The sequence below is a fragment of the Suricata suricatta genome, chromosome 5, assembly GCF_006229205.1.
Source record: "Suricata suricatta isolate VVHF042 chromosome 5, meerkat_22Aug2017_6uvM2_HiC, whole genome shotgun sequence".
Taxonomy (NCBI): domain Eukaryota; kingdom Metazoa; phylum Chordata; class Mammalia; order Carnivora; family Herpestidae; genus Suricata; species Suricata suricatta.
Window position 1 is genome coordinate 29,572,071 of NC_043704.1, and position 27,619 is coordinate 29,599,689.

At 34.7% G+C, this 27,619-nt stretch overlaps 1 protein-coding gene and 1 long non-coding RNA gene across 9 annotated transcripts in view; one reads left to right on the forward strand and one right to left on the reverse strand.

Moving 5' to 3' along the window:
• The window catches only part of SAMSN1 (SAM domain, SH3 domain and nuclear localization signals 1), a 48,778-nt gene that overhangs the window by 8,158 nt on the left and 13,001 nt on the right, over nucleotides 1–27,619 (forward strand). The window contains exons 2-6 of the mRNA XM_029939134.1: nucleotides 12,695–12,766; nucleotides 15,913–16,062; nucleotides 20,518–20,647; nucleotides 23,234–23,385; nucleotides 26,444–26,650. Coding sequence (XP_029794994.1) covers nucleotides 12,695–12,766; nucleotides 15,913–16,062; nucleotides 20,518–20,647; nucleotides 23,234–23,385; nucleotides 26,444–26,650 — 711 coding nt within the window. The remainder of the gene's footprint in view (nucleotides 1–12,694; nucleotides 12,767–15,912; nucleotides 16,063–20,517; nucleotides 20,648–23,233; nucleotides 23,386–26,443; nucleotides 26,651–27,619) is intronic.
• Nucleotides 26,513–27,619, reverse strand: part of LOC115291615 — a 101,537-nt gene continuing 100,430 nt past the window's right edge. For all 8 annotated transcript variants that reach the window (XR_003908580.1, XR_003908584.1, XR_003908579.1 and 5 more), the window contains one exon: nucleotides 26,513–26,687. This is a non-coding gene — a long non-coding RNA (uncharacterized LOC115291615). The remainder of the gene's footprint in view (nucleotides 26,688–27,619) is intronic.

The window sequence follows — 27,619 nt, forward strand, 5'->3', positions numbered from 1 at the left end:
CTCACTATGTGTACGATGAGTGTGGAATGACTAATGGATAGTATTAGTCATAAAGAAGGGCTCTACCCCAGGATGTAGTTTACAAATGGGTCACTGAGAAAAATCTGGATAACACCCACATAAAGCAAAGTAACGATTCTTAGAATCAGAATGTAGTGAAACAAAACAATAATCAAAGATTGTAATTTAATATGTCTGAAGAGAAAAGTGTTAGCAAACGGACTTGCTTTGCCAGAAGCCTAGAAAGGAATGGGACAGTAGAAATGTGCCACTGTGTCTGCAGAACAATGTCCATCAGCCGAAGCACATGTTCCGTTTGGCCCAGTAGACTTGCTCCCTTAGATATGATATGCAATTCAGGCCATGTAGCTTTGTGTCTCTGGCCCTTCATACCGCCGAGTTACTGTGGCTTTACTACACTAATGAAACAAACTGTAAGCAGTGATCTTGTGTCTCGTATAGTGTTTCCTCCAGGGGAGAACATTCTTTGCTAAGTCAACAAGAATATGCATTCTTCTTGACAGTTGAATTTCCCATGCCTCATCAATACTCAGTATTGCTATTTTTGCTACCTTATTAGTTTAGCTTATGAATCAGTCCCTCAGAGACTGTTTATTTCAGAAAGCTTGAAAAATAAAGTTTCTGGACCTGATAAAGTGAGGTCTTGACATTAGACATGGAGACCTGGCCAAGGAACTGGTTTCCTAGAAAGGAGGAGCCTGAGTTACCACCTTTTCTCCACATACATACAATGAAGACAACTCAATGTAAATAATGAAGTTTCCTTTCCATACTTTCCATAATTTTAATAATTTAATTCCTGAGATAAGATTTCAGGCAGGTTTCACCTTGGAGTAAATTCTATTTTATAATATATATAGTAACATGGCATTAATTTAGATATTTGGTTAAAGATTTTTTCTGAATATTTCATATGGTTACAGCTGTGCAACTTTGATTTTTTTTAATTAAGCAAGAGTAATAAAATGAGTAATTAAATATATAAATTTTATAATGCTTATGCATACGTATTCTTTATATTGCTATTTATTATACAGGCATCATCTTTTCTCAGGCCATCTGCATTTCAAATTACTTTAAGATTGTGACTATCTCACTATAATTATTTAACAGTTTTAAAGCAGCCATTGCCTATAAAATAAATAATTACAGCAAATTTGTAATCTTACAAAGAAAATTCTTTCCAAGGTAAATGTTGTACAGTTGTCAGACATGATATTGTTAAGTTTAAGTATTATCATAAACTGAGTTCATTTCTACCACTACTATTACATTCAACATCACTAGTAATTCCTCAGTACACTGAAATATTTATATAGCCAAACTCAAATTTGCTGAAAGGAGAATGTAATTGATAATAAGGAAGTTACAGAACCTACCATCTCTTCCAAATATCCTAGCATGAACTTACTACTATTTTTTTCTGCCTATTCTTTCCCTGTTTGGGATTACATACTGTATATTTGCCCCACATAAACATGTCTGTTCTTACTAAAGAAAAAACGTTTAAATTCCTAACAGTAGTGGCAGCGGGTCCTGCCTGAGATGGGAATGTTTATACGCTTTATGATATTAACTGCAGCACTCAACCTCAGGTGGCATAAAGCATGCAAAAAAGAACTTTCTGTCAGTTTTATTATTTCTAAAAAGGTTCCCCTTGAAGCAGAAGAGTGACCTTGCTCTGCTGAGCTGACATATGCCACTGGATTAATGGTCGAGCTCTGCTGGAGAGAAGCTCACGGAAACATTACAACTCCAGAAGCTGGGCCGGCGGTGACCATTAATCAGGGGGACCAAAATCATGCATCAAACACACTCATTTAAAAGTAGTAAAAATGACTTAAAAAAAACTTTTTGAGAATTAGCTTATTGTTTGTCATTACTTGTGTTCAAGGAGATCACTGCATGACTAAAATATCCCTTGAGGAGACCTTTAGAAAGGTTATTATGTACCCAGAGGCCACATGAATGCAGAGGACATTGAAGACTAATGGTAGTAACTGAGGTTTTGTTCCAGAAAATTTGACGGGGAAGTTTATTAAATGGATTCTGTTTTCCTGACTTAATTTCCATTCCTTTATTTAACCATGATTTCCAAACAATGGCTATTTGCTTCCTTGTGATAATTTTATTTTTTAAACTGAAGTAACTGAATTTAGTGACATAAGTATTTGATTGGTAAATATGGCAGGAAATTGTTCAGGAACCTAAAGTTTAGTCAAAATTTAACTACTAAGTCTCTTAAAAGTATCTTAATAGACTTAAAAGTATATTCTTTCACCACATGGCAGCTAATGAAGCATTTTCAAGACTTTTCCTCTCTCTGATTATTGAAAAAAAAAGTATAAATCTAAGATCCAGAAAGAGAATGCTCAGTTTAAGTAAGTTACTCTTACTCTTTTTAAAATCCTTTTGATAAAAATGAAGACATAATTTCTCTTTTATATTTTTAATAGCTTGTCTTTTAGATTAATAAAACTATACAAAGTACATGCAATATAATTTCATTAAAAGGTAAAATATGCCTGGGTGCCACAGTCGGTTAAGCAACCCACCCTTGGTTTTAGCTCATGGCGTGATCTCACAGTTCATGACTTCAAGCCCCACGTGGGGCTCTGTGCTGACAGTGTGGAAGCCTGATTTGGATTGGGATTCTCTCTACACCCCTCCACTCTTTCTATCTCTCAAAATAAATAAACTTTTTAAAAAGGTAGAATAAAAGAACCAAGTATTTTTTAAGAAAACCAGAATTTTGATACTTAAGTTTATGGTCAATTTAGAAAGACCTGTATGATTAGTACTTGAAAATCATTCTTCTAAGTAACTGTGGCCTTCTTTTACCATAATATTCAAATTCACTATTATCTTCTTTTATGAACCAGATTCTACACAGGAAGATTACCTATACAGTTATCTATAATATATATGTATATATAAAGATTATACTGTTTATTTGCACAGTTATTTATTTGTTTTTGGAGTTTAGTTATAGGATGAAAATGGCTGATAATTACGTGTCAACAGTTAAAATATTTAATATTTGGTTATAAGTAGAAGAAATCTAATATGGATACAATAGAAAGCAAGTTTCTAAATTTATGGACAGATAATACATATTCTTATAATTGGAAATTTGAATCATCTATCTTTGGTACCACCTTCTCTCTCTCAAGGTACTTAGAAAACAAAATTAGTAATAAATGCTCAGGAAAGTTACTGAGAGTAAGGATGGTAAATACATCAAATTTGTTGTCACTTATCATTCCTATGCCTCTCCCCACTGTCTTCCCTAAAACACACAGTATCTTCTGTAATCTTTGTTGACACAGTTAATCATCATCTCTTTAACTCAAAGCCTGAAAGAGACTTCAGAACCCTTCTCAACAAAGATTTTTGTGTTAAAGAGATAGTTTGTGCAATGCTGGTGCAAGAATTGAAAACATTGCCAATTTTGGTTTTGGGAGAAAATTCCTCCAGACAAAGAAAAAATCCTAGCGAAATACTCCTGTACTGAATGAATACACAACACTTATAGTGACCAAAATTACTGTGTTCACTAGAAACAACTCTTGAACAGTTCAGGAAATAATTATATTAGAACAGTTTTGTTATCCAGGGTTCCATTCAATATACAGTGTATGGCCATCACCGTTTTGTTACTTTGTCATCATTTCAGCAATCACTATCTTTGGATCTGGAGATTTTTAAAGAGTCCCTCAGTCAGCAGCTACATAATCTCTCAGGGTAAATAATTTTGAGGCAAATTCAAATTGTATTGATTTCAGCTAATTTAAAATTTTCTCATCATTTTAATGTGCCTTTCTTTAGACTGACTATAAATAGGTGTAGACATATGTATACAAAATGCCTTTCATGTGCTAAGTAGTGCAAATAAGTATTCATAAGTGGATGAATATAAGTTTCATATAATTATACATTATTAAGTTCATTTATTTTGTAAATAAATATAATCTGCTTTTAGGAATTGCTTCCTTATTTGTATACCATTCATTTGAATATGGTTCTATTTAGCTCTTAGAGAAATGAAGTTGTTTGTTTGAAGGCTCCAATAGAGTGTAAATTCCTCCAGTGTAGATTCTTGTCTTCTTCCTGCAGACAGCCTGACCCCAAGCATAAAGTTTAGCCATAGAAACCACTTAATATATTTATGTTGAATTGTATAATGCAAAACCTCACAGTCTTTAATTAAACATCAGCAAATCATCTTCCCTGACTATAACATAATCAAGTTATAATTTTCTTTTGTGTTAACCAAAATATATATGTTTTTGAGGTGTTTACCCTGAAGAGGAATGTAGGATGTCATCAGCTGTGGTTTCCCCCTGCCTCACAGCAGTAGGACTTCTCTACAAGGATATTATATAGCTCTTAAGAGCCATAGTAGAGCAGGAAAAAGCACTGTGTGCTAAGCTGGCGAAGCATGGTGTGTGATCTCATAGGGAATGTTGTATTGGATCCTGCCCTTGAAGAATGGACTGTATCAGAATAGGAGGGAAAAAAGAGAAAGAGCATTCCTTGGGGGAAAACATAGCATAAGCAACAGCTTAGAAGCATAAGTGAATGTGTCCAGAGTGACCAGGAAGAACTGTCAGAAGTTCTGCCAAATAAGACTGACCACCATTACCTGATGCCATGGGGAACCACGGATGTGCAGCATGCTGTTTGAGTTTTATTTTATTGCCTAAAGAAGAGCTCTTTAAAGTCTCTCAACCTCAGTTTTCCTCATCTGTCAACTGGAGAAATCCATACCAAGCTCATTTTGAGAGGAACAGCATGATAAGGACTGGTATTAGTTCAATGGTGTGGTGTTAGAGGATTGGGAAAGCAAGAGTTTGGGGACTAAGAAGCTAAATGTTAGTGGATTGGCTCAGGACTGAGGCTATCAGCACATATTTGACTAGCAGTGATGAACATAAATGCCTGCAACAGAGATTTCAAGAAAGAATTGACCAGATGTGGAGGCTGAAGGACCGTGTGTGTGGTGTATTGCATTTTGCATTATGTGTCCAAACTTCCCAAAGTGAACAAATACAGGCTTCCAAGAGTACAGGTAGATGGCTCAGCAAACAAGATCTAAGCAAATCCTCAGGGGCAACTGGATACAAGCAGAAAGAGCCCTTTTTTGGCACATCTGCCTTCCAGCAAGAAGGCAAGCAGAAGCCACTGTGAGCTAGAGCAGCTATGAACGTGGATTCCCTGAAGAAATTCTTGAAGTTTTCAAGGAAGCAATGGTATAACGAAACAATTCCAGGAGGGTCAAGAAGGACCATTAAGTGTACTTGTTAATGGGTTTAGAAGTTGGAGAAAAGATGAAGGAATAGACAGTGTACTGTAACAATAGTCTAGGAGTGAGCAAGCCAAGCAGAAGTTTTACAAGAGGGAAAACAAGAAGCTGAGCAATTTAGGGTAGTCTGATCATGGTCACATTAAAAAAATTTTTTAATCTCCTTTTTATTCTATAGGATTTTGTAAGAATTGGTGATATCACGTGACTGACCTTTTGCCACATTCTGCTTTTTACCTGAAAAGAAAGATATTTAAGACACATAAATATTATTTATTTTGAAAACTTTTCAATAAAAATAGAATATATTAATTTCCATTCAGTTCTTAAAACTGCAGCATGATTTGCAATCTATGGATGTAATGTAAATCATAACTTACAGTCATAAATCATGGAGAGGTACAATTGAGAATTTTAAATAACTGAGTCTTTTTTGCTCACAAAACTTGTTTTGTTAATTAAATAGGCTGATATGAATAGCCATTTTACAGGTTATGGATCATTCTTCATTTATTTTTTTTTTAATTCTGGTTTCTTTCCTTTGGGTAATTTTCTTTGAGACAGTTTCAATTTGCAGAAAACATCTCTAGTGCACATCAACTTCTGAAAGTAAACCTTCACATGGAAACTTTGATACAACTTTAAAACACTATAGTGGAGTCAGAATCTGCACTTCCTTTAGATTGCAGTTGAAAGAAAAGACACTGAACCAGAGAGATCAAGTAAACTAACTTTTGTTCTAAGAGTCCAGATCGACATTAAGAATATTTAGAGCATTGAGATATGTTTGAACATTGGGTGGCCTTTTCTCAAGGTTAAAATGTTAGTGTTGAAGGTTATGCTTCACAGCTCGGGCTGTCTTCTGATTTTCAGCCTCCTGACATTCCACACAACCATCTTCCACTGGCACCACATGATAGTGTAATTATTTAACACTGAAGCAATCCTAACAGGTTATTTTAAGTGAGTTAAATTTGCTTCACACGCTTCAAAAGATCTCAGCACCTGAATTAAGTTAGGACATTAAATCCTCGAATACCTTTGGATAAAGGCTGACAAGCTTATTGAGATTTAGCATAGTATCATTGTAGAATATTCATACAAGTGCATGCTGAAACAATTCTGATCTTCAAGAGCATATTACTAACCATTGCTTTATGTGCAGTATTTAGAAGATGTGAGAACTCATTGGCAGAGTGTGTGTAATTTTTAATTTGCCAGTATATTTCAAAATACTGCGGATGTCTGAGTCAGATATGCAAATTTTTTCTTTGAAATAGACTGTGAAAGTTTTCCACCAGTACCTTGCCCAAATTGCTGGAGATAAAATTTTACTTAAAGACCCTAAAGGTTGATGGTTGGTTAAGAAATGAAAATAAGGGTCAAGTTCTCTTGGTCAAAAAGTTGATTCACATTTCCAAAAAGAGATCCCCCAATTTTTCTTCATGTTGATAAATTTAGGCTCATCATTGTTCTGAAAATTCTATTTTGTTCCATTTGCTCTATCAAGCTAACTTTCCAAATTTCCATCCTGTTCAGATAGCAAGTTTCTTTGAAAACAGAAGACAGTATTAAAACCTTAAAATGGAATAGCATAGTTGAGAGTACATCAGGGCGGAGAATTAAAAAAAAGACAGGAACTTATTTTTTTTGCAAATTCTGGTTCCCATAAGTTTCCTCACTGAGGACTAGATCATTTCCAAGAACCCTGTCAGCTGTATATCATGTACTGACATTCTGTAATAACTATAATTATTATACAAAACTAGAGAAAATTTTGACTAACAAAAAAAATGAATCCTCTTAAGTTCTTTTATATTATTCATTGCATTACATAGGGACACACACACACACACACACACACACACACACATGTGCTCAAACACCCCAAATGACATTCATTCAGCCCTTTTAGGTGGAAATCAAGTAGACTAAGCGGAAGAAAGTAATCTGCTTCATGTAATTGCAGGTAGTCTTCAAAAGGCCATCTACTAACGTGCATCAATATCAGAAAGTTGACTGTTCTAAAATAAACTTGGAAAGCAAAACTTTATTTTCTCCTTAAATATGTCTATATTCCAAACAGCTATGAGCTAAGAAATATTGATGATATTTTTACAAATTGTCTCCTTAGAAAGTTATGTGACCATCAAGTCTTTTTTAAAGACTATTTTTAGAGTAGTTTTAGATTCACACCAAAATTGAGAGGGAAGTACAGGTTCTCATGAACCTCTCTGCCCCCTCACAGGATTAACTCTTTGTATATTATTTTTTAGATATTATATAGGTGCATCTCTCTATTTTCCTTTTAGCCCAACATTTTACCAGGGAAAACTTCAAGAATATGTAAAAAGAGAGTACTACAATCTGCCTCACGTATCTATCATCCGGTTAATCATTAAAAAATGGCCAGTCATGTGTTTTTTTGTTTGTTTGTTTGTTTGTTTGTTTTTTGCCCATACACTTGCTGCCTCTCCCTAGATTACCTTGAATTACAAGTAAAACATAGTAATATGTCTTCAATATCATCAAATAGCTTGTTATTCTAAAAATTTCCTCAGTTTTATCCTGGCCTTTTTTGTTACAGTGGTTTCTTTAATCTGTATCTAAACAAGATCCATGGGTTATAATTGGTATACAAATCTTAGAGATTATTAGTCTATGTGCTGTGCTCCATCCTTCTATTGATTAGTTGAAGAAACCAGGTTATTTGTACTGTGGATTTTCTCATTGTCTGGATTTTTCTGATTCACTGCATCCTTTTGGTGTCATTTAAAATGCTTCCTTGTTTCTGAATTTCCTATAATCTGGTAGTTAGACATAGAAGATAGGTGTGATTGCTTTCATTTATTTATTAGATACTTCACTGGTGGAATTAGGTGCTACTGTTATGAAACACATACTTTGGTTCTCTCTTTTTGTAATTCTAGTAGCCACTGAGTATCATTGATGGGATCCATTGTTGCATCAGGGATTTCAGTAATTCTGTAATTTCATCATTCTTAATTGATTAGCTAGAATACACACAGAGAGAAAGATAAATTTTTCTTCATTAACTATTTACTCTAAAATATACTTCATACATGAAAAGCAGATCAAATGTTTAAGTATTTCCCTTTATTTGCAAGTTTTCATAAGATAGCTGTAATGTTTCCAACTGTGGCCACTGAATTTTTTTTCCTTTTGGTATCATTTTGAACTCATGAACTTTGATATATTTGAATATTCACTTATTATTCTTATTGATATGAAACTTATCCCACATTTGGCTATAATCTACACCAGTGAGAATATTTTCAAAATGGCCCCTGTGTTGTTTTGATTTGGCCTTAGTAGGTTTTGAAAGCTTACTTGTTTTATGCTACGACCAATTTGAGAATTTTGACTGAGAATCTTAACTGCAAATGTCATTAACTCCATTACTTATTTTCATTGCCCCTCAACATATGTGCTTATATACTGATATTATTAATAACAATATGATTACTGAAAATGGGTTAACATTTAATTTGTCATTGTTTTCTGTTCTTCAGACAAATTGTTGTCCTTTAAAAATCACTTAAAATAATTCTAAGCCACCAATTCAAAACAGAATTAGGTTCATTTGTTTCATTTTTATTTGAAATTATTAAGGATTGTTCTTATTTTTTATTTATTTATCTTTTTAAAGTTTATTTATTTTGAGAGAGAGAAAGAGAGAGAGAGAGGGAGAGAGAGAGAGGATACACATGAGCAAGAGAAAGGCAGTGAGAGAAGGAGAGAGAGAATCCTAAACAGCTTCCTCACCATTAGTGTAGAGGCCAACCATGAGATCATGACCTGAGCCAAAATCAAGAGTCAGATGTTGAATGCACTGAGTCACTAGGCACCCCCTGGGATTGTTCTTTTTTTATGTTTATTCATTTATTTTTGAGAGGTGGGGGGAGAGAGAGAGAACACAAGTAGGGAAGAGCCAGAGAGAGAGGGAGAGAGAATTCCAAGCAGGCTCCACACTGCTAGTGTAGAGCCTAACACAGGGCTTGAACTCATGAGAACTGTGAGATCATGATCTGAACTGAAATCAAGAATGTGACACAACTCACTGAGCCACCCAGGCATGCCACCCCACTTTGGGATTGTCTTTTATTTTATTTAATTCTACTAAAAATATTAAAAGTTACATGATTTTAAAGTCAAATCTACAAAACAAAGTATGTTCATTTTGTCCAATTTTTTAAGAAAGAAAATATGTATTTTCCTGTATTAAAACCCAAGCCTATATTCAAACCCTTAGATTAATGTACATATATATATTTTTTTTTTCTCTACATACATTTGGCTTTTTTCACTTGCACTATATCCTGGAGATCATTCCATAGCAGGATAAAGAGATATATTTCAACTTTTTACAGTTGCCTTGTTTTATTGTTTGGTTTTGCCATAAATTATTCAACCTGTCCTCTCTTGATGAACATTGAGGTTTATGGCTTTTTTATAATATAAAAGTTTTACAATGAATGTGAATGTGTAAACTAGTTTATAGCTAAGGTATCTCCGGTATAGATGTCTAGGAATGGAATTGCTGGGTCAAAGGGAGAATAGATAAGTCATTTTTCTAATTTTGCCAAATTACCCTCCACAGATGTTGTGCCATTTTACAGATGCATATCTAATTGCACAAGGAAAAGCTGCATAAATAGAAAGTAGAATTAATGACTAAATATGATCTAATGTCAACAGAAACAAAGACTTATCTAAAATACAAATTGCATTTTTATTTAAGTTACTCTTCCCATTGACGGTTATTCATTTATATAATAGATCTCTTTTTTATACATTTTTAATGTTTTTTATGTATTTTGAGAGACAGAGAGAGACAGCATGAGCAGGAGAGGGTTAGAGAGAGATGGAGATATAGAATCCAAAGCAGGCTCCAGGCTCTAAGCTAGCTGTCAACACAGAGCCCGATGCACAGAGCCCATGCGGGGTTCGAACCCAAAACCGTGAGATCATGAGCTGAGCTGAAGCCGGATGCTCAACCGACTGGGCCACCCAGGCCCCCCATAATAGCTCTGTCTTTATGGGAGTTTCTGTCACAAGATAATATTTGCTAAATCTAATCCATTATGATTATACAATGCAAAATTATTGATATTCAAACAGATTCTCATTTATCAAGGACTATTAGTAGGAACCCAGCTTGCTTCCACATGATTCACCTTTTCATTAGAAACTTAATCGGAGTAGAAATTATAAATTTGTTCGTTGTGCATACCTCATAGTAGACATTAGCCCTTTTCATCATAAGCCATAACCTATACATCATGAAATCACCTCAGAAAGTTGCTAACTTTTAGACTAGAGAATAATGGAATTTTAAAAACAGCATTTTAAATGCTTTGATTTGCTTCTTAACGGTGTCTTATCATGGATTGATATTAGAGTCCTCCCGCTTAAAGCTGTCGAGTGATTTGCAATGAGATGACTGACAAAACCCAAAGTAATAGTCTGGAGACTTCTTAAGCCACTACTTCTAAATCTGCTTCTCTTTATTGATATAATGAGGGGAGAATTAATTTTAAAAGGTGGTGACTATTGATTACTTAATGGCAGAAGATAGTGTTGAGAAATGCTGAAGTGAGCCTATTCTGTGCCCTCCTGGGCAACAGGACCCATTATCCAGTGGTGGAAATCATGCTGTAACCCTCATTAATATTTAATAGGCAGGACGCAGGCTGGATACAGGCCACAAAATTGCCCCAGGCATAGGTTCCAATAGGCCATCAGAATGTTTCAAGTATATGAAAGAGTAACAGATTTCCCTGTGTTCGGATTGTTTATACGCAGGACAACAATACGCTCAATTCCCTTTTGTGATCTCTGGGCAATGATAGCTTCATGGAAATGCCTACTAGGCAGGTTGAAGTGATTAATGTTCTGAGAAGTCATTCTGGGATAGTCAGCCCGGCATGAGAAGACTTTGTATTTTCCAGTGTGGTTCTCAGTCTTAGCCCTTCTCTTTCGCTCTTCTTGCCACAAGCCTAAGGGCTGGTTCAGCAGGGGTGGCGAGTCAGCAAAAGGCGTTAATTGTGTCTAACACAGCCATCATCCTCGGAGCGATATTATGTATCACACTGTCTATCAAGCTACCCCCTTGTCACACGTCAGGTTCTTTTTTATTTTCAGCTCATTTAAAAGGGAAACAAGGAGTTTTAAAGATGGCTGGTGGGGAAACATAAGTCTAAGAGTGCTTGCAAGAACGAAGAGCCTTTGAAGCTGATGTGAACTAACCTGGGCTGTCACTTTTGAAAGGATGATACCAGGTTTTATCAATTACAGACGCCCATTGTTAACTTTTCAAATCACCAGGTTGTTTTGGAATATTATAAGCTTGGAATGAAATTAAGTTCTTGACATTGAACATATTCTTAGGACTTATGGGTACATAAAGGGCATAATATCAGATAGCCACCATCCAAACAATGGCTAAATGTAAATAGGTAGTAAAGACACATCAATGCTTTGACTCAATGACTAAGGATTGTTGAACATGTATTTAGAAGAATTATTTACTTTGTAACACATGAGGGATTATTTATAATTACCTGCCTAGAGTACACAAGGATAAAAATTTAGCTTTGTGGGCAAAAATTATCCAAGGGAACAAGTCTTCTATTAACATGTTGAGCTTTTTCTCAAAACCAGTGAATGAAATTGCCCCAGAGGTCTCATTGTATTCCACGTTAAATGCGGACAATGTCAGTTTTACTCCTAGCCTTAGACTGTGCACGCCTAAATCCTGCTCTCAGTTTATGAATAGGTCTATGTGTACACCTTTTCTTTCTGACACCAAGTGGAGAGTCTCAAGTGATCAAGTTATCAGTGATAAATGTATTTGTATTCAGTTCTGGTTTTTTGACAAATATGATCTTTATGAGGCATAATGATAGATCTAATCAGATATCTGTTTGTTTAGTTGCTATTTATTTATTAGTCAGTTGGTTAGTAATTATTGCCATTCCCACATGGAAATAAGTTGGTGGTTGGCTTACTTTAAGAAGACTCAGCTCAGAATTCATAAATTCTCCAGCTGCCATTCCCAAGAGCTGAAGTAACACTATAAATTGAAAATAATTTAATATATTTTCTCCAAGGTGCTTAACACAATAGCATAAAACATATGAAGGCATTTTATCAACTATAAATATTATAATGTTAATAATAGTTATACCTTCAGTGCCTTTAGATAGTCCAGAGAGAAGGGTTTTTTTAATCCTATATTTGCAATATACTGACACTTATTGAACCATAATCTAATATATTTAGCAATTTTATCAGAGAAAGTCACAAATCCTAAATGTTCTTTCCTTTCTCTTTCCTATTTTATAGCGCAGCAGCAGTTTTGGGAATTTTGATCGTTTTCGGAATAATTCCATTTCAAAGCCAGATGATTCAACTGAGGTTAGTATTTTTATTACAATTGTTATGCAAACACATTATGAAAACTTATGAAGCCAATATCACTTTTGAAAAGTACACTAAGAAAAATAAGTATATTTAAAAACCACAGTCTTGCCTATATTTTAGTGATAAATGAACAAGCAATGATTTAGTACCTAATACCATGCTGGGTATTAACAGTACAAAGCTATCTAAGAAAGTGAACATGTTAGGAAAACCAGAACATGAACTTATGAAGAGAGTTACAGTTTAAAGTAACATAGATAATCTCAAGTTTTCTGAGCATTTCCACCATAAAACAATGTATATGCTAAATTTTATGTAAATTGTAATTGCTTTAATTTAATTATTGCATAATTACATGGCTTAGTTGTAAATTTGTCAAGGAGAGCATATCATTGGTCAATTATACTCCCATTTCTACCATATGTACTGAAATGTCTCATAGGTGACCATTACATACACATTTGTTGCAAATCATGAGCACTTTAGATGTAGCATGAGAAAAGTTTCCCACAAAATTAAGTCTATATAATAATAATATCTATATTTATCTTATCATCATATAAGCACCACACTAGACCTTTACCAATAATGTAGGAAGTATTAATATTACTATTTTACCATTGAAGAAATACATTTCACTGAGGAAAATTACTTCTAAATTACACAGGTAATAAATGACAAAGGCAGAACTGGAGCAGATGTCATCTCAAACACCAAGTTTGTCATTCTGTTATACTATTTTGCAAACTATAAGTCAATTGTGATAAGTGATTAATGAAAGGTATAACACCTAATGAAATGGTAGAAAGGAAGGATAAAAGATACATATTGAAAAAATTAAAAATATATGTTTATCACTGAACCTCATTCAGCAACTCCACATGTGATACATTTTAGATCAGTATGTTTTGGAGCTTACGTATTTCTTAGTTATTCATTATCATTATTGCATGTTTACTTTTTATTTTTTGTAAAGAATTCTTCCACTTATCATATTTAATTTCTCAAAATACTTTTCAGATTCCTATGTATATATCTATAATACTTTTAAATGCTTTTATTTAAGGAATGGAAATTCTGAACAAAAGAAATGAAAATAGAATGGCATCTATTATTACTTTGTAAATATGTCCATTAGTATACATATGTGCTTGTGTGTAAAATATACCCTCTTTTGTGCATAAGTATATTACATATCTTCCCTTTATCCATCTATATATTTATATACACAGGCTTATGTGAGAAACTCTATATTTCATTTCCAATTATAATCTTATATATAATCACACATAGATATATCTACTTTCCATAATCACACATAGATATATTCTACCATTATTTACTTTATAATTCTAGGGTTAACCTGTACAAGTAGTTGAGGCCCATTCAGGTTCATTGATTAGGAATGGTGGGTTAGTAATTTGTGAAAGAATTTAATGAACCTGAAAAAGGAGTTCACACGTTTTTCAGCAATTCAGCATTCATTCATTTAAAAAGTATTTACTGAGCACCTACTCTATGGCAGGGTTTCCAGTAGGCACTCAGAAATTACTGCTGCAGTAACTAATGAAGATCCAATTCATGAAGCCTGAAGTCTAGAGGAAGAGACAGATCTTAGAAAAGCAACAACTGTAAATAAGTACCTAACAAAGTTGTGATACAGGCTATGAAAGAGAACAGTAAACAAAAGTGTGGAAGTTTAAAATATGCTGAGGTAGTTTCTTTGAAACTTCTGTAAAGAATGATAGAAAACCCTAAAATTACAAATATTTGTGATACTTTTTTGAAGCGTAGGCAATGGTAATTTAACACTGGTGGTAATAAAATAATATACTTTCTTGTTTTTTTTAGTTTGTAATTTTACAAAGAAGATAGAGTTTAAGTATAGAGAAGAGAGAAGAAAAGGGCTAAGTTTAAAAATTTAAAGGGTTTCCAAGTTATATTTTATTCAAGGCTTTTGAATTAAGCAAAGACTCTTTGCCTTTATAACCTTGAATATAGAAATTAATAAAGTTCAATAAGGGCTTAAATTGCCTGTCCATTCATATTTATCATAGGCAATTTGGGGTAAGATTGAAGCAAGACATAATATTGATTAATAATGATGTTAATTTTGTAGTTAAACCTTTATATTAAAATATTCACGTTCACTGAAGAGAGGTTTCCCATGATTTCTTTATATTCAAGAAATATCTGGCTGTCCACCCACTGAGAATGGTGGGCAAGGCTGGACTAGATAACCTTAAGTGGTCCTTTCTTGCCAATCTGGGATATTAGGGATATATAACCGAAGTATATATCCTTCAAGAAAAAAAATTACTGCATAGTTCTACATGAGAAATTTCACTTATTCAAAAAATATTATCAGTTATGTTTCTGGAGGTATTCTAGATATTCAGAATAAATAAAAATACAAAATTTCTAGTGTCATGGAGCATGCCTCATAGTGGGAGACACAGGCAATAATCGATCAGACAAACAATATATTATCAGGTAACATTAAATATTCAGAGGAATAAACTATGTGTCAATTACATAAAGATTTTTGTATATTGGCTGGACCAAGTTCATATTTACTATTGCTTGACAATGTGGAAAATATGTATGGGATACTTACCTGAAATATAAAAAAATATACTGCACTTTCCCAGTGGATTTTCTTAACTGCAAAACTTTTTTTAAATGACCATTTCAATTTCTATAAGGATTAAGATAATATTTTAATGCCCACTATACCCTTTCTAAAGTTTCCAATAAAGTATCTCCCATCTCTGTAGACTTAATCACTCATTATGCTTGGCTTTTAATTCTTTTTTTTTTTTTTTGCATCTCAAAATGGGGAAAATTAAAGTGGCTCTACTGTACAGCTATTTAAAGAATAGATAAAATTATTTTTTAAAGTTTTAGATGTGAAGCTCAGGTCCTTTGACATCACAAGTTTGACTTTCTGGGTTTGTAACACATGTAACCAGGCTTGGTCAACTTTGAAAATATGTATTATGTCCAGATTGAAATTTTGGAAAATGCTATATAAGATGTATAAGAAGTCCACAAATTTAAAATCTTCTCTCTAATAATTTCTTCAAATCAATCATTTCTATTGTCTTATTATTCTATCTTTTATAAATAATTCTCATTAGGTATGTGAAGGAGAACCCATAAATGAAAATGGAGAACAAAATAAAACTTCAAATAATGGAGGAAGTTTAGGAAAAAGAATGAGAGCTATTTCCTGGACAATGAAGAAAAAAGTGGGTAAAAAATACATCAAAGCCCTTTCTGAGGAAAAGGTAAGCATCCTCTGTTAATCATTTGTATTTTTCTATTAAATATTTTCTTAAATGGCCAACAGATTCTTCTTCTAGACATAGATTTACTTGGTGTTTTCAGGAGGATTTAAACATGTTTTCTCCCTCAATAATTTTGCCCAGAAGTTGGGTGGAAAAAAATTATTACTCTGACATTGATAGAGGAAACAGAAGCTTGGAAAGATCACACCTATAGTAGATGAAGAACAGAATATCATATGTTGTAACAAATATCAGTACTTCATTTCTTTTTGCCAACTAAGATTTCATTTTATAGATAAAGTACATTTTATTTTTCCTTTCATCAGTTGATAGACTTTTGGGTTGTTTCCACTTTCTGGTTATTGTAAATAATGCTGCTATAAATATTTGTGTGTGAGTTTTTGTGTGGAAAGAATGAAAAATTCTTTCATTTCTCTTGGGAATATGGTAACTATCTGATATTTTGAGAAATTAGCAAACTGCTTCCCAAAGCAATTGATCATTGTACCCTCCCACTAGCAATGTGTAAACGTTCCAATATCTGCACATGCTTGCCACCACTTGCTTTTGTCTTTTTGTTGTTAGCCATCCTAACAGATATGAAGTGGAATCTCAATGTGGCTTAAATTTATACTTCCCTGAAAAGTAATGATGGGGATCTTTCATGTTCTTATATCCCATTTGTATATCTTCTTCAAAGAAATGTTTATTCAAATTTTTTCTCACTTTATAATTGGGTTGTGTTTTTTTTTTTAAGTTTATTTATCTATTTTTGAGAGAGAGAGAGTGACAGAGAGAGAACAAGGAAGGGGCAAAGACAGAGGGAGAGAGAGTATCCCAGGCTCCATGCTGTCAGTGCAGAGACTGACATGGGTCTTGATCTCAGGAACCATGAGATTGTGACTGGAGCCAAAATCAGGAGTCAAATGCTTAACCAACTGAGCCACCCAGGCACCTTGGGTTATTTATTTACTTATTTATTTATTACTATTGATTCTTAAGCTTTTAAAAATATGTCCTGGATACTGGTAACTTATCAGATATATGATTTGCGGTATGATATATTTTCTCCCATTCTGTGGATTGTATCTTCATTTTTTTGATGGTAACATTTGCGGCACAAATGTTTATAATTTGATGTAGCCCAACTGATCATTCTTTTTTCATTTGAACTTTCAGTATTGTATTAAAAAAACTATTGCTTAACCTAAGATTACAAAGATTGACTCTTGTATTTTCTTCTAAGAGTTTATAAATTTAGTTTCTTCTAAGAGTTTGCAGTTCTTAAATTTTGGTGTATGATCTACTAATTTTTCTATGGAGCATAGAAGGAGTCTAACTTTATTCTTTTGTATGTGGATATCCAGTTGTTCCAACACTAATTTGGTAAAAAGACAATTATTTTCCTGTTGTATTTTCTTGGTACCCTTGTTTAACATCAGTTGAAAATAGGGACGCCTGGGTGGCTCAGTTAGTTAAGCATCTGGCTTCAGCTCAGCTCATGATCTCACAGTTTGTGGGTTCGAGCTCTGCGTCGGGCTCTGTGTTGACAGCTCGCTCAGAGCCTGGAGCCTGCTTCAGATTCTGTATCTCCCTCTCTCTCTGACCCTCCCCTGCTAGTGCTGTCTCTCTCTGTCTCTCAAAAATAAATAAAACACACAAGAAATTTTTTAAACCAATTGATAATAAATACATGGCCATAATTATGGGTCATAAATATATGGGTTTATTTCTGACTCTCAATTCTAATACATTGATCTGTATGTCTTATGTCCATTCTCTTTTTAATCCGTTTCAGCTGGACCTCTGTCCCCAGTACTCTCCACTAAAACAGTAGTCACAATCAGTTGTTGACCTCTATGTGGCCAAATTTATTGGCCACTTTTCTTTCTTTTTACATTACTTTTCAACTCTATTTGACATAAGTGATGATTTCAATACATATGAGGCATTATCTTTTCTTGAGCATTCTTCTGGCTTGCCTGCTTTCTCAGTTTCCTTTCTTGGCTTTGCTTTTTTCCCATGTCTTTAAATATTGCTTCTAGATGCTCCTCAATGTACTCTGTCCTCTGAATTGATTTCATCCAATTTCATGACTTTGCTTTTCATAATCATATCTTTAGCAATGACATCTTATCTGTTGTGCTTAAACAATCAATTGTGTTTTTGATACCATAACTTAAATGTACAATAGATAATGGAACCCAAGACATCCAAAACTGACTTATTAATTCTGTTTTACCAAAAAAACCCAAAAAACATTTCTTATCTAGTCTTCCCAGTAGTAATAGACCAACACTGTCATAACTCTAGATGAAGGAAAGAATTGAAAGGAAAAGAAAGGAAAGGAATAGAGGAAAGAAAGAAGTCTAAGAGTCATTCCAAATTCCATCTTTCTCTCATTTTTCACACCCATTAGTTAGCATATACTCTTGGTTCAAACTCCAAAGAATTATTTAAAACCCCTAATTTCTCCATGTAAACTATTCCTGCTTTAGACAAACAAACAAATAAACAAAAACAACATTCACAACAACTTCTCTTGCCTAGACTACCATTGTCTTTCTTCCATTCTTTCCTCCATAAAGACCATTCTCCAATGAAAGCTAGAAAGACTCCGAAAGGTAGAATTCAGAACACATTACTTCCCTTGGTTAAAATTTTACAATGCTTTCACAATGGGTTCTTTTACTATGGTGTGTTCATTTCAGTGCTCTGAGAAGCTGAGCCCAAGAAAGGAAAAAACACACTAAAGATTACTGAGGAAAATGTATGTGAAGGATAAAGTAGAGAAATAATAAATGGGTAGGGAAAGCCTTCAGACTACAGTGCAAGTTTGACACCTGTGAAAGAAGAGGAAGAAAGCTTTAGCCAGATTGGTAGATAGTCCTTGAACCAAAGCTTTTCACTAGAGGAACCTTATATACCCCCAGATGGACTCAAATGGTACCCACACTGTTTCAGTCATTGGCAGAGAGCATGGCCTCCACGAAGACACAGTGGCGGATTCAGTAGCTGAGGCTGTCAGTAAAGGGCCCCGCAGCAAAAGACCTGAGTGGCACATTTTCATGACCACCACACAAGGTCTATAAAGCTCTTCCTCATCTGGTTTCAGTCTGCATCTCTGAGCTCATCTTCTAAAACTGTCCCTGCTTTCACTCAGCTCCAGTTACATTGGCTTTGTCTTCTTGTGCAGAACCTAAATTAATTCTGAGTTTATTTTGTTCTTGCTGTTCCTTTTGCCTAGGAAACTGCCTCCAAATCTTATATCTTAACATTCAGGTCAATAATTCAGAACATAAATTACCTTATAGGTGAGGTCTTTGGAGACTACCCCCTCTAAATCATCTAAACTTCCCTTAACCTTAATCCTAGTATCTAATCCTTTCATATCACTCAGTTTTATTTCCTTCATAGCAGCTATTCTCTGAAAATTTCTCTCCCATTTTGTTTGAACACATGTCCCCAAACACAACACACACACACACACACACACACACACACACACACAAACACCACAGAGCCCATCACACTAAATGTACCTTATTAGAGCAAGGATCCTGTTTCCTTGTTTGCTATGGTATCTCTAGTTCTCAAAACAGTGCCGGGTATTTACAAGGTATTCTATAAGCATGTGGTGAATGGCTAAACAAGTCAATAAAAGAATGGATGAAAGCAAAGAATCCAACTGACTATATATCATATATGTATTCTGAAACTTAATCAATGTTTAGAAATGCTCATAAATGAGGAATATTGAATTACATTTTGATGAATAATAAGAAATTTATAGGGTTTGTCCAAACAATCTAAATATGGAAGACATTTGAGATGTTTTCAAGCTGATGTAATTTGTTTTGAAATTGTCTGCCTCTCCTAATTTTATGCAGGATTTGCTTTTCACTTGACTAGGTGTGCAAGCACGGTATGAGATTTGTAAAGCTTCTTAGATAAGCTTTGCTTTAGAATTGCAAAATGTGCATGTTTTATTCATATCTAGTGATCTGGTAGGGCGCAAATAACTGACATGAAACAACTATGCAGAATTTAAACTTGTAATATCAGATCTCAAAGGATTAGTAATGGTGGTAAATAGATGATAAGAAGAACATGAAGAAAAATAAAAATGCTTTCATGGATAAAGCATAGATGTTAATAAATCTAACATTTCTGATTAAATAGTCTTGATATGATATCCATCCTAATTTACAGAATGAACTATTATAATTTCAGTTAAATTCTGTAATGTGGAATGTTTCATCTAAAGAATTTTTCCAAGTATAATATGTTTTGCTAGAAATTGAACTAAAGATTAATGACTCTCATATTTTATGCTGATGTATTCCTAAGTATTTTATTGCTAAAATATGTCTTGTTTGTTAAATCAATGCACACAGTGAATACCTCCATGGAAATCAGTTCTCTGCACTTAACCTCTGATATGTTTTCCTGAAGGATGAGGAAGATGGAGAGGATACCCTCCCATACAGGAACAGTGACCCAGTGATTGGATGTCACACAGAGAAGATCTCCCTCAAAGCCAGTGACTCCATGGATAGTCTCTACAGTGGGCAGAGTTCTTCAAGTAAGGCTATAGAATAAGGGACAACCAGGGGTCTGAGTTCCATTAACTAAAAACAGCAGATTTTACCTATAGAGGACAAACTGATGGTTACCAGAGGGAAGGTCAGTGGGGAAATGGACGATATAGGCGATGGAGATTAAAGAGTACATTTATCATGATGAGCTCTGTGTAATGTACTGAAGTGTTGAATCACTATGTTGTCCACCTAAAACTGATATAATGATGTATGTTAATAATACTGGAATTAAATAAAAAATAACACAAAAGAAACAAATTGCAAATGAAAAACAACAATAGATTTGAAGCTCATCAAATTAGCAACAAGTTTCCAGCTACTTCATAAGAGAAATAGTGAAAATGTATGGTGTGTTGAATCCATAGAATTGCTATTGTTTAAAATTATACACTATATATTAGGTAGAATTATAAATTATTTTGAAACTTTTAACTTTGAAGTTGGCATGGCTCTTAGGAATATGTCTCATAAAGATCATGTTGGGTAACTAACTCCACATCCTTAAGATAAAAAATGTACACTTGGAAGAAATAGGATATTCTTAGTCAAAATTATTAAAATGACTTGAAGAATTCAGTAAAATAAGTCCTATTTTCTGTCTCTTCCTCCCTCCCTCTCCTCCTTCTTTTCCCTTTCTATATTCCTCCTTTTGTTTTCCTTCCTTTCTTCTTTCCTCTTTCTTCTTCTCTTCTTCTTCCCCTCCCTTTCTCTTTCTTTCCCTTCCTTTCTTCTTTTTTTCCTCCTTCCTTTCTTTCTTTTCTCTATTCTTTTCTCCCTTCCTTTCTTCCTTCCTTCCTTTTCCTCCTTCCTTCCTTCTTCCTTCTTTTCTTTCTTTCCTTTTCTCTACTCTTTTCTTTTTCTTTCTTTCTTCCTTTCTTCCTTCCCTCTCCTATCTCTCTCATTTTTTTCCTTCCATTTTACCTGAAGTGTTCTGAAAAGAGCAGGACATACACATCAATTCTGACATTTACTTTTCAGGTCTCCATCCAGTATTAGTGAGCAAAGAGTGGAATATTATGTAAATACTAAATAGAAGGAATACCACCAATTAGGTGACAGAAATGAATCAGCATGTGTTTCTAAGAAGGAGACTATTCAAGTTTCAGTAACATATACCATTACAATATTTGGATGAAATACTGATAACTGCAAGGTGCCTTGTAACTTTTTATATGTATACTATTATACATCTTCTAATCTTTTTGAGGCTTTAAATGTTGTTGTTTTTGTTGTTGTTGTTTTGCAAGGTTTATATTCCATTTTCTTTGAAGTCACTGCTTCTGTTATTTGGAGACAGATCACAAAGACCAGAAGTTTCAAACATCCTGAATTATATTCCTATATTCCTGTTGGCTGTAGAACAGTTATTTTGTTGGGGGGGGGAACTATTGCAGAAACATTTGAAGGATATATTTTTGCATGTGTGAAATTCAAATTTCATTAGTATCCATTTCTGCTGGAAGTTTTAAAATTCTAAACTCTAATGCTGAATGTGGGTAGAATTTTACTAACTAGAACATATCATTAAAAGCCAAGGCCTGAGTGGCGATGGAAGGGAGGGTATGAGGAAATGGTGGCCCACTTAGCTGTTGTCATATACAACTTAATTTCTGTAATTATATACAGTTCGCCTTTCTTTTACACCAGTTTATATACAGTATGGAGCATCTCTCAGGTTATCTGCCTTGTTTCCATGATTGCTTGAATAAATAGAGAAACCATGGCTGTTTCATCATTGAACAGAGCACTGCAAGGCCACACTGGAAGAGAAGGCAAGGTGACAACAGAGAGTGGTGGAGAAACAGAATTACTTTGACTGAGAACCATCCTTGCCCCCATTTTGCAGGCAGCAAAAATGAAATCTCTTTTTTCTTTTCCCCCTGAACTTCAAACTCAGGAGGCACATGGATCAGAGAACAAGGATTTGGAGCAGATTTAAAAGCCCAGTTTAGAAACTTCAAAACCATTTGGAGTACAGACATTGGAACACACATCTTCCTTGCTTCACACTCAAACAACAAGCAAAAGTACTATCTTTTATGGATAAAGATGTTGTTTCAAAATGACTTTTGGTATATAATAGGAAGTTTGGGAGAGTATTTTAGCTACATTGTGATGAGCATAGGGAACCTTGTAGTCTCCTTCTTTGGCCATTTGTGACCAAATTGTTGCTATAGGTTTTTGTCTTTGTCCACAGGAGCAAAATTTAATTGTCTGGCCTGTACAGGGAGTTAAGTCTGTACTGTCTGGCTCTTTAGCAAGTGTTCAATGCTCAAAACACTATGCTACTGGATCAGATAATAAAGAATGAAGTGAGAGAGTGTTTTTGGTTAGTGTTTGAGGAAAGAAGTGTCAGATTAGCTGGAAAATGTTCAGATATGGCTCAGAAGACAAAGGTCATGAATGGAGAGTGGGAGGCAGAAAAAAATAGGGCCTTATCACTTAGCACCCTCTCAAAATATTGGCATCCAATACTTCAGTGTTGTCCTTGCTTAGCTGTATCCAGATGATGCCTCAAAATTGTATGACCCTTCAGGGAGAAGTGTTCACCTCTGCTTTGCTTTCATCAGGTGGAGTAACGAGCTGTTCAGATGGTACAAGTAACCGGGATAGCTTTCGACTTGATGATGATGGCCCCTACTCTGGACCGTTCTGTGGCCGGGCCAGAGTACATACTGATTTTACACCAAGCCCCTATGACACTGACTCCCTCAAAATCAAGGTGTGTGCGCATCACAACTGTTTTCCGTATGGTTCGTCTAGTGCTGGTTGTGTGATCTGTGTCAGGGAGTGCACAGTGGGAACTGGGTGTGTGCAGAGGGGGTTGGTTAAGTGTGCTCTTCCCAGACGTAGAACTGAGCACTGGTTTAAGGTAGCAAGAAGATGAACAAAACATGAGAGGTGGGTAAGGGAATCAGTCTCTTGAGGCCCTAACGTAAGTTGCTGTTAAATAGATACCGCAGAATCAAAGCCTATCAAGGGAGAAGAAATTGCTTACATTTTTCTGAAAACCAAAGGCCTCACAGGTTACTGGAGGTGCCCAGTCTTGCCTGATTCTTGCTGGAGCGAGAGAGAAAAGATGGAGATATCTAGCAAGAGCCCTGCAGAGCAACTCCCTCGGGAATCAGGCTTGGCTGGGCAGCTTCAGTACTTAAGTTGGTTGCCATGAATAACCAGATAGCTTTCTCCCAATGATATTCCCTCCTGAATTCTTTTTTTACTCTTATTATCTGTATTTTCCATTGATGTGTATTAAATTTCCACAAACTCAGAAGTTTTTTAAACACCAAAAATGTATTATTACCTCATGGTTCAATGGGCCATACATTTGATCATGGCTCAACTGGGTACCCTGCTTAAAGTCTGACTGGGTTGAAAGCAAGGTGTGAGCTAGGGCGATGCCCTCACCTTGGGCTTAGTGTCCTCCTCCAATCTCACTGGCTATTGGCAGAATTCAGTTGCTTGTGGTTGTAGGACTGAGGCTCCTGCTTTCTTGCTGGATATTGTCTGGGAGCCATTCTCGGCCCCTGAAGGCTGCAAGCCATGGTCCTCTTTACAACATGACTGTTTGCTCCATCAAAGCCCTAAGGAGAAAATCTCACTCATGTTTCAAATCTCTTTATTTTTAAGGGCTCCTACCTGATAAAGTCAGAAACATCCAGATGAGCTTCCTATTAATTACAAAATTAACTAATTTGAGGCATTAATTATAGTTGCATAGTCCCTTGTGTCATATAATACAACATAATCATGGGTATAAAAGCCATTATTTTCATAGTCCTACTCACACTAAAAGGGAGATGCTGTTGCTATAGTACAACTAGAAGGTTTAGTGCCAAAGCATTTAGCAAACTGATATAGCTAAAAGGACAGAAATTATGAATTTTCTATACTACCAACACCAAGCCAGTGCTAACCAGTTATTATTGTAAGTTAGGAAGGATTGATGTTATTATTTAATATTCAAGACACTCAGTTCTTCTCTTTATCCCTTCTGTGATAACATCAGAGTAAGCTCAAGTGGAAAATAAGGTAAACATTATTCTCCATAGTTAGCTCCTTAGTCATTTACATGAAATGATTTGAAGTCTAAATTCAAATTTGGGGAAAGAATGCCTGTAGTCTAGTAACCATAGCTGGGGAAGAGCTGTATAAGGGAATAAACTGAACTCATTTTGACCCAGGAAAGCTTTTCACCTTCCCTACAAATCTATGCCAGTGCACCACTGCTTGTGCTGCCTAAGGTGATATTTGTAGAGTTGTTGTAAGACACAATAAAAATCCCAGTTACCACTGGGGATTGAATGCTATTGTTTATATCAAGGGTCTTATCCACACTGAAATTGGATCTTTGCTTGGTGACCTATGGGCTTCCCTGGAATGTATACTTTTAACGAGTTTAAAGGATAATAGGAAGGATGCAGCAGAGAGCTTCCATGCTTAACAACTTCCCTTAGAGCTTCTGAGGATTTTCTAGTCTGCTTAGCGGATCCTATCAAGCCCAGGATTTGATCCGCCATAGTTACAGGCAGGAAGAACTAGATGACCAGATGATAGGGTAAGACAAGCAGATGATCACAAATGAGAAAGATCAGATCTTTTGATCAAATTGAATCCTACTATTAAAAATACGATTTGTGTTTTAGATGGAAGAATACACATTCATAGAACATCAGTAAGAAGTATTTTTAGTAACAGACTTAATGCTTTGTTTGAGGGTAGACCCCTAAAATGGCAAACATAACAAATCTATAATGTCCTCTCTGGGGTAGAAATGTATATGTCTCAAAGGAGTAGCTCTGACTTTTAAGTGTTGGTACTGTATTTGCATAGAAATCAAATTTCTTTACAAAGAAGTAGCCCTGTGTGCTTTTTACTCTTGCCAATAACTGGCCAATTAGCGTCTTAGGTGAATAAAATAAAAAAACTAATTGGTTTGTCTACCCTAATGTGCTTCAGTCATATGTCAAGCCAACTTTGTTGTGGAGCTCATTCTAAGTATTATTTTCTTTACAATAATTAAGTAGCATGATTTATCCACAGTGTATACATACTTTCCTTACATATTTGGTATACACAAAGTTCTTAACAGTTTCCTTATTTTAGATGAATGTAACACTTTAGGTGGTTTATTTTACACTGTAGATAAAATTTTCAGATGGACTAGAAGCATGGACAGATATACAGACTTCTTTTTCTTTCCCTTCCTTATTTGGGAGCTCTTCCAGGAATGGCTTGAGCTTTGCTACATATCTATTGCTTTGACAAGACGAATGCAAAGAGCATCATTTTTGAGTTCAGACAACTTAGACTTGAGTTCTGGTTCTGCCATTTGAATTCAGATAACTGCCATGATTTTTTAAATTTAATTTAAAGTTTTCATTTCTTTTCTCTAATATTTAGAGCAATAATTAAACCTTGTATATGTACCTATGAAGTGTGTCATGGGCATAAAATGACTCAGTATATGCAAAAGTACTTGTAAATTCCATTGTGCTCTACAATTTTAAGTTCAGAAATTGATACACCAAAAACATAAAGATATCATCAAATGAACGTAAGAGCTTTTTTTCAAGCTGGTTGAAGTTTTCCTCATTATTAGTAGCAAATAGTTCCCTTGAACGTTTAAAATAAAATTTCTCTTAGATTTATTTCTGTTATCAGTAACCCCCTTAGCATATTCCCTCATTATTCTATTTTTCTATGACTCTATTCTTTCTACCAATTGTTATAGCACCAGAGTTCTCTGAAAATTGATTGATATATTTCTTTGTCTTTAGAAAGGAGACATCATAGACATTATCTGTAAAACACCAATGGGGATGTGGACAGGAATGCTGAACAATAAGGTGGGAAACTTCAAATTTATTTATGTGGATGTCATCTCAGAAGAGGAAGCAGCCCCCAAGAAAATAAAGGCACACCGAAGGAGTGGAAAGGAAAAACCCAAGACTCTGCAGGAATTCTTACAGTGGATTCACCTTCAGGTTAGCAAACTTGTGGCCTGTTTGATTCTGGTAGCATCTGGATGGAATAAATGAGGAGAATGGATCAGTGTTTGTATAGTGTTAAAAAATATATGACTTACAGCAAAGGAAAATCTGTTTTCCAAGAAGAGTTCTTATTTCTCCTTTACTACTTTTATTATGCAAGGACAGGTCTTAATATAACATCCCTTGGACTAAACTCTAATGGTACTTAGCAGTGACAGTAGAGATTAATGTTGAGAAAGTGCAGTGAAAAATGAAAATACCTTGGAGAATAAAAGGCCCAGAGAAAACATGAAAATGAGAATGACAGAGTATAAAGAGTAAAGATAAAAATTCAGAGGATTGAAAGGAAAAATGAAAAGAAAATTGCATTTTCTATAGGGCAGAGATCAAAAGCAAGTCAAGAGAAGATAACTAAATATAATTGTTTCAAAAGCAATTTGTTAGGAAATAGTTATCATTAAGCCTCCAAGATTATTGTCTTAAAAAAAGCTGTGTTGTTTATATTTATAATCTAATTATTTTCTTGTTATATTAGCAAAATTTTTATAAAATATCTACCTTGTCCAATGGTGTGTACATGCAATTTACCTATCTTCACTCAATTTACTGTTTTGCAATCCATTTCTAAAATTAATGCAGCAGTACTTTGATAATTTTCAAGATTCATCAAGGCAATAGCCAATTAAACTTTCCTTAATTGTTTCTATTGAATTATCTAGTTATACTTCTGTCTGTAGACACACTACCTTGACCTTCCTATATTACAAGGGGTGCTGCCCAAATGGGGCACTGCTTAGATGAAGTACAAGTTTAAACCCTGCTTCTTCTTTTTGCTTGCCCTGTGACCTATAAGAAAACCCAGGTATGAGGAAGTGAAATAACTTGCTCAAGAACCCACAATCAGACATAAGTCAGAATGGGAATTTTGGTTTCTCTGTTCTAATTTAGTACTCCATTGAGCAG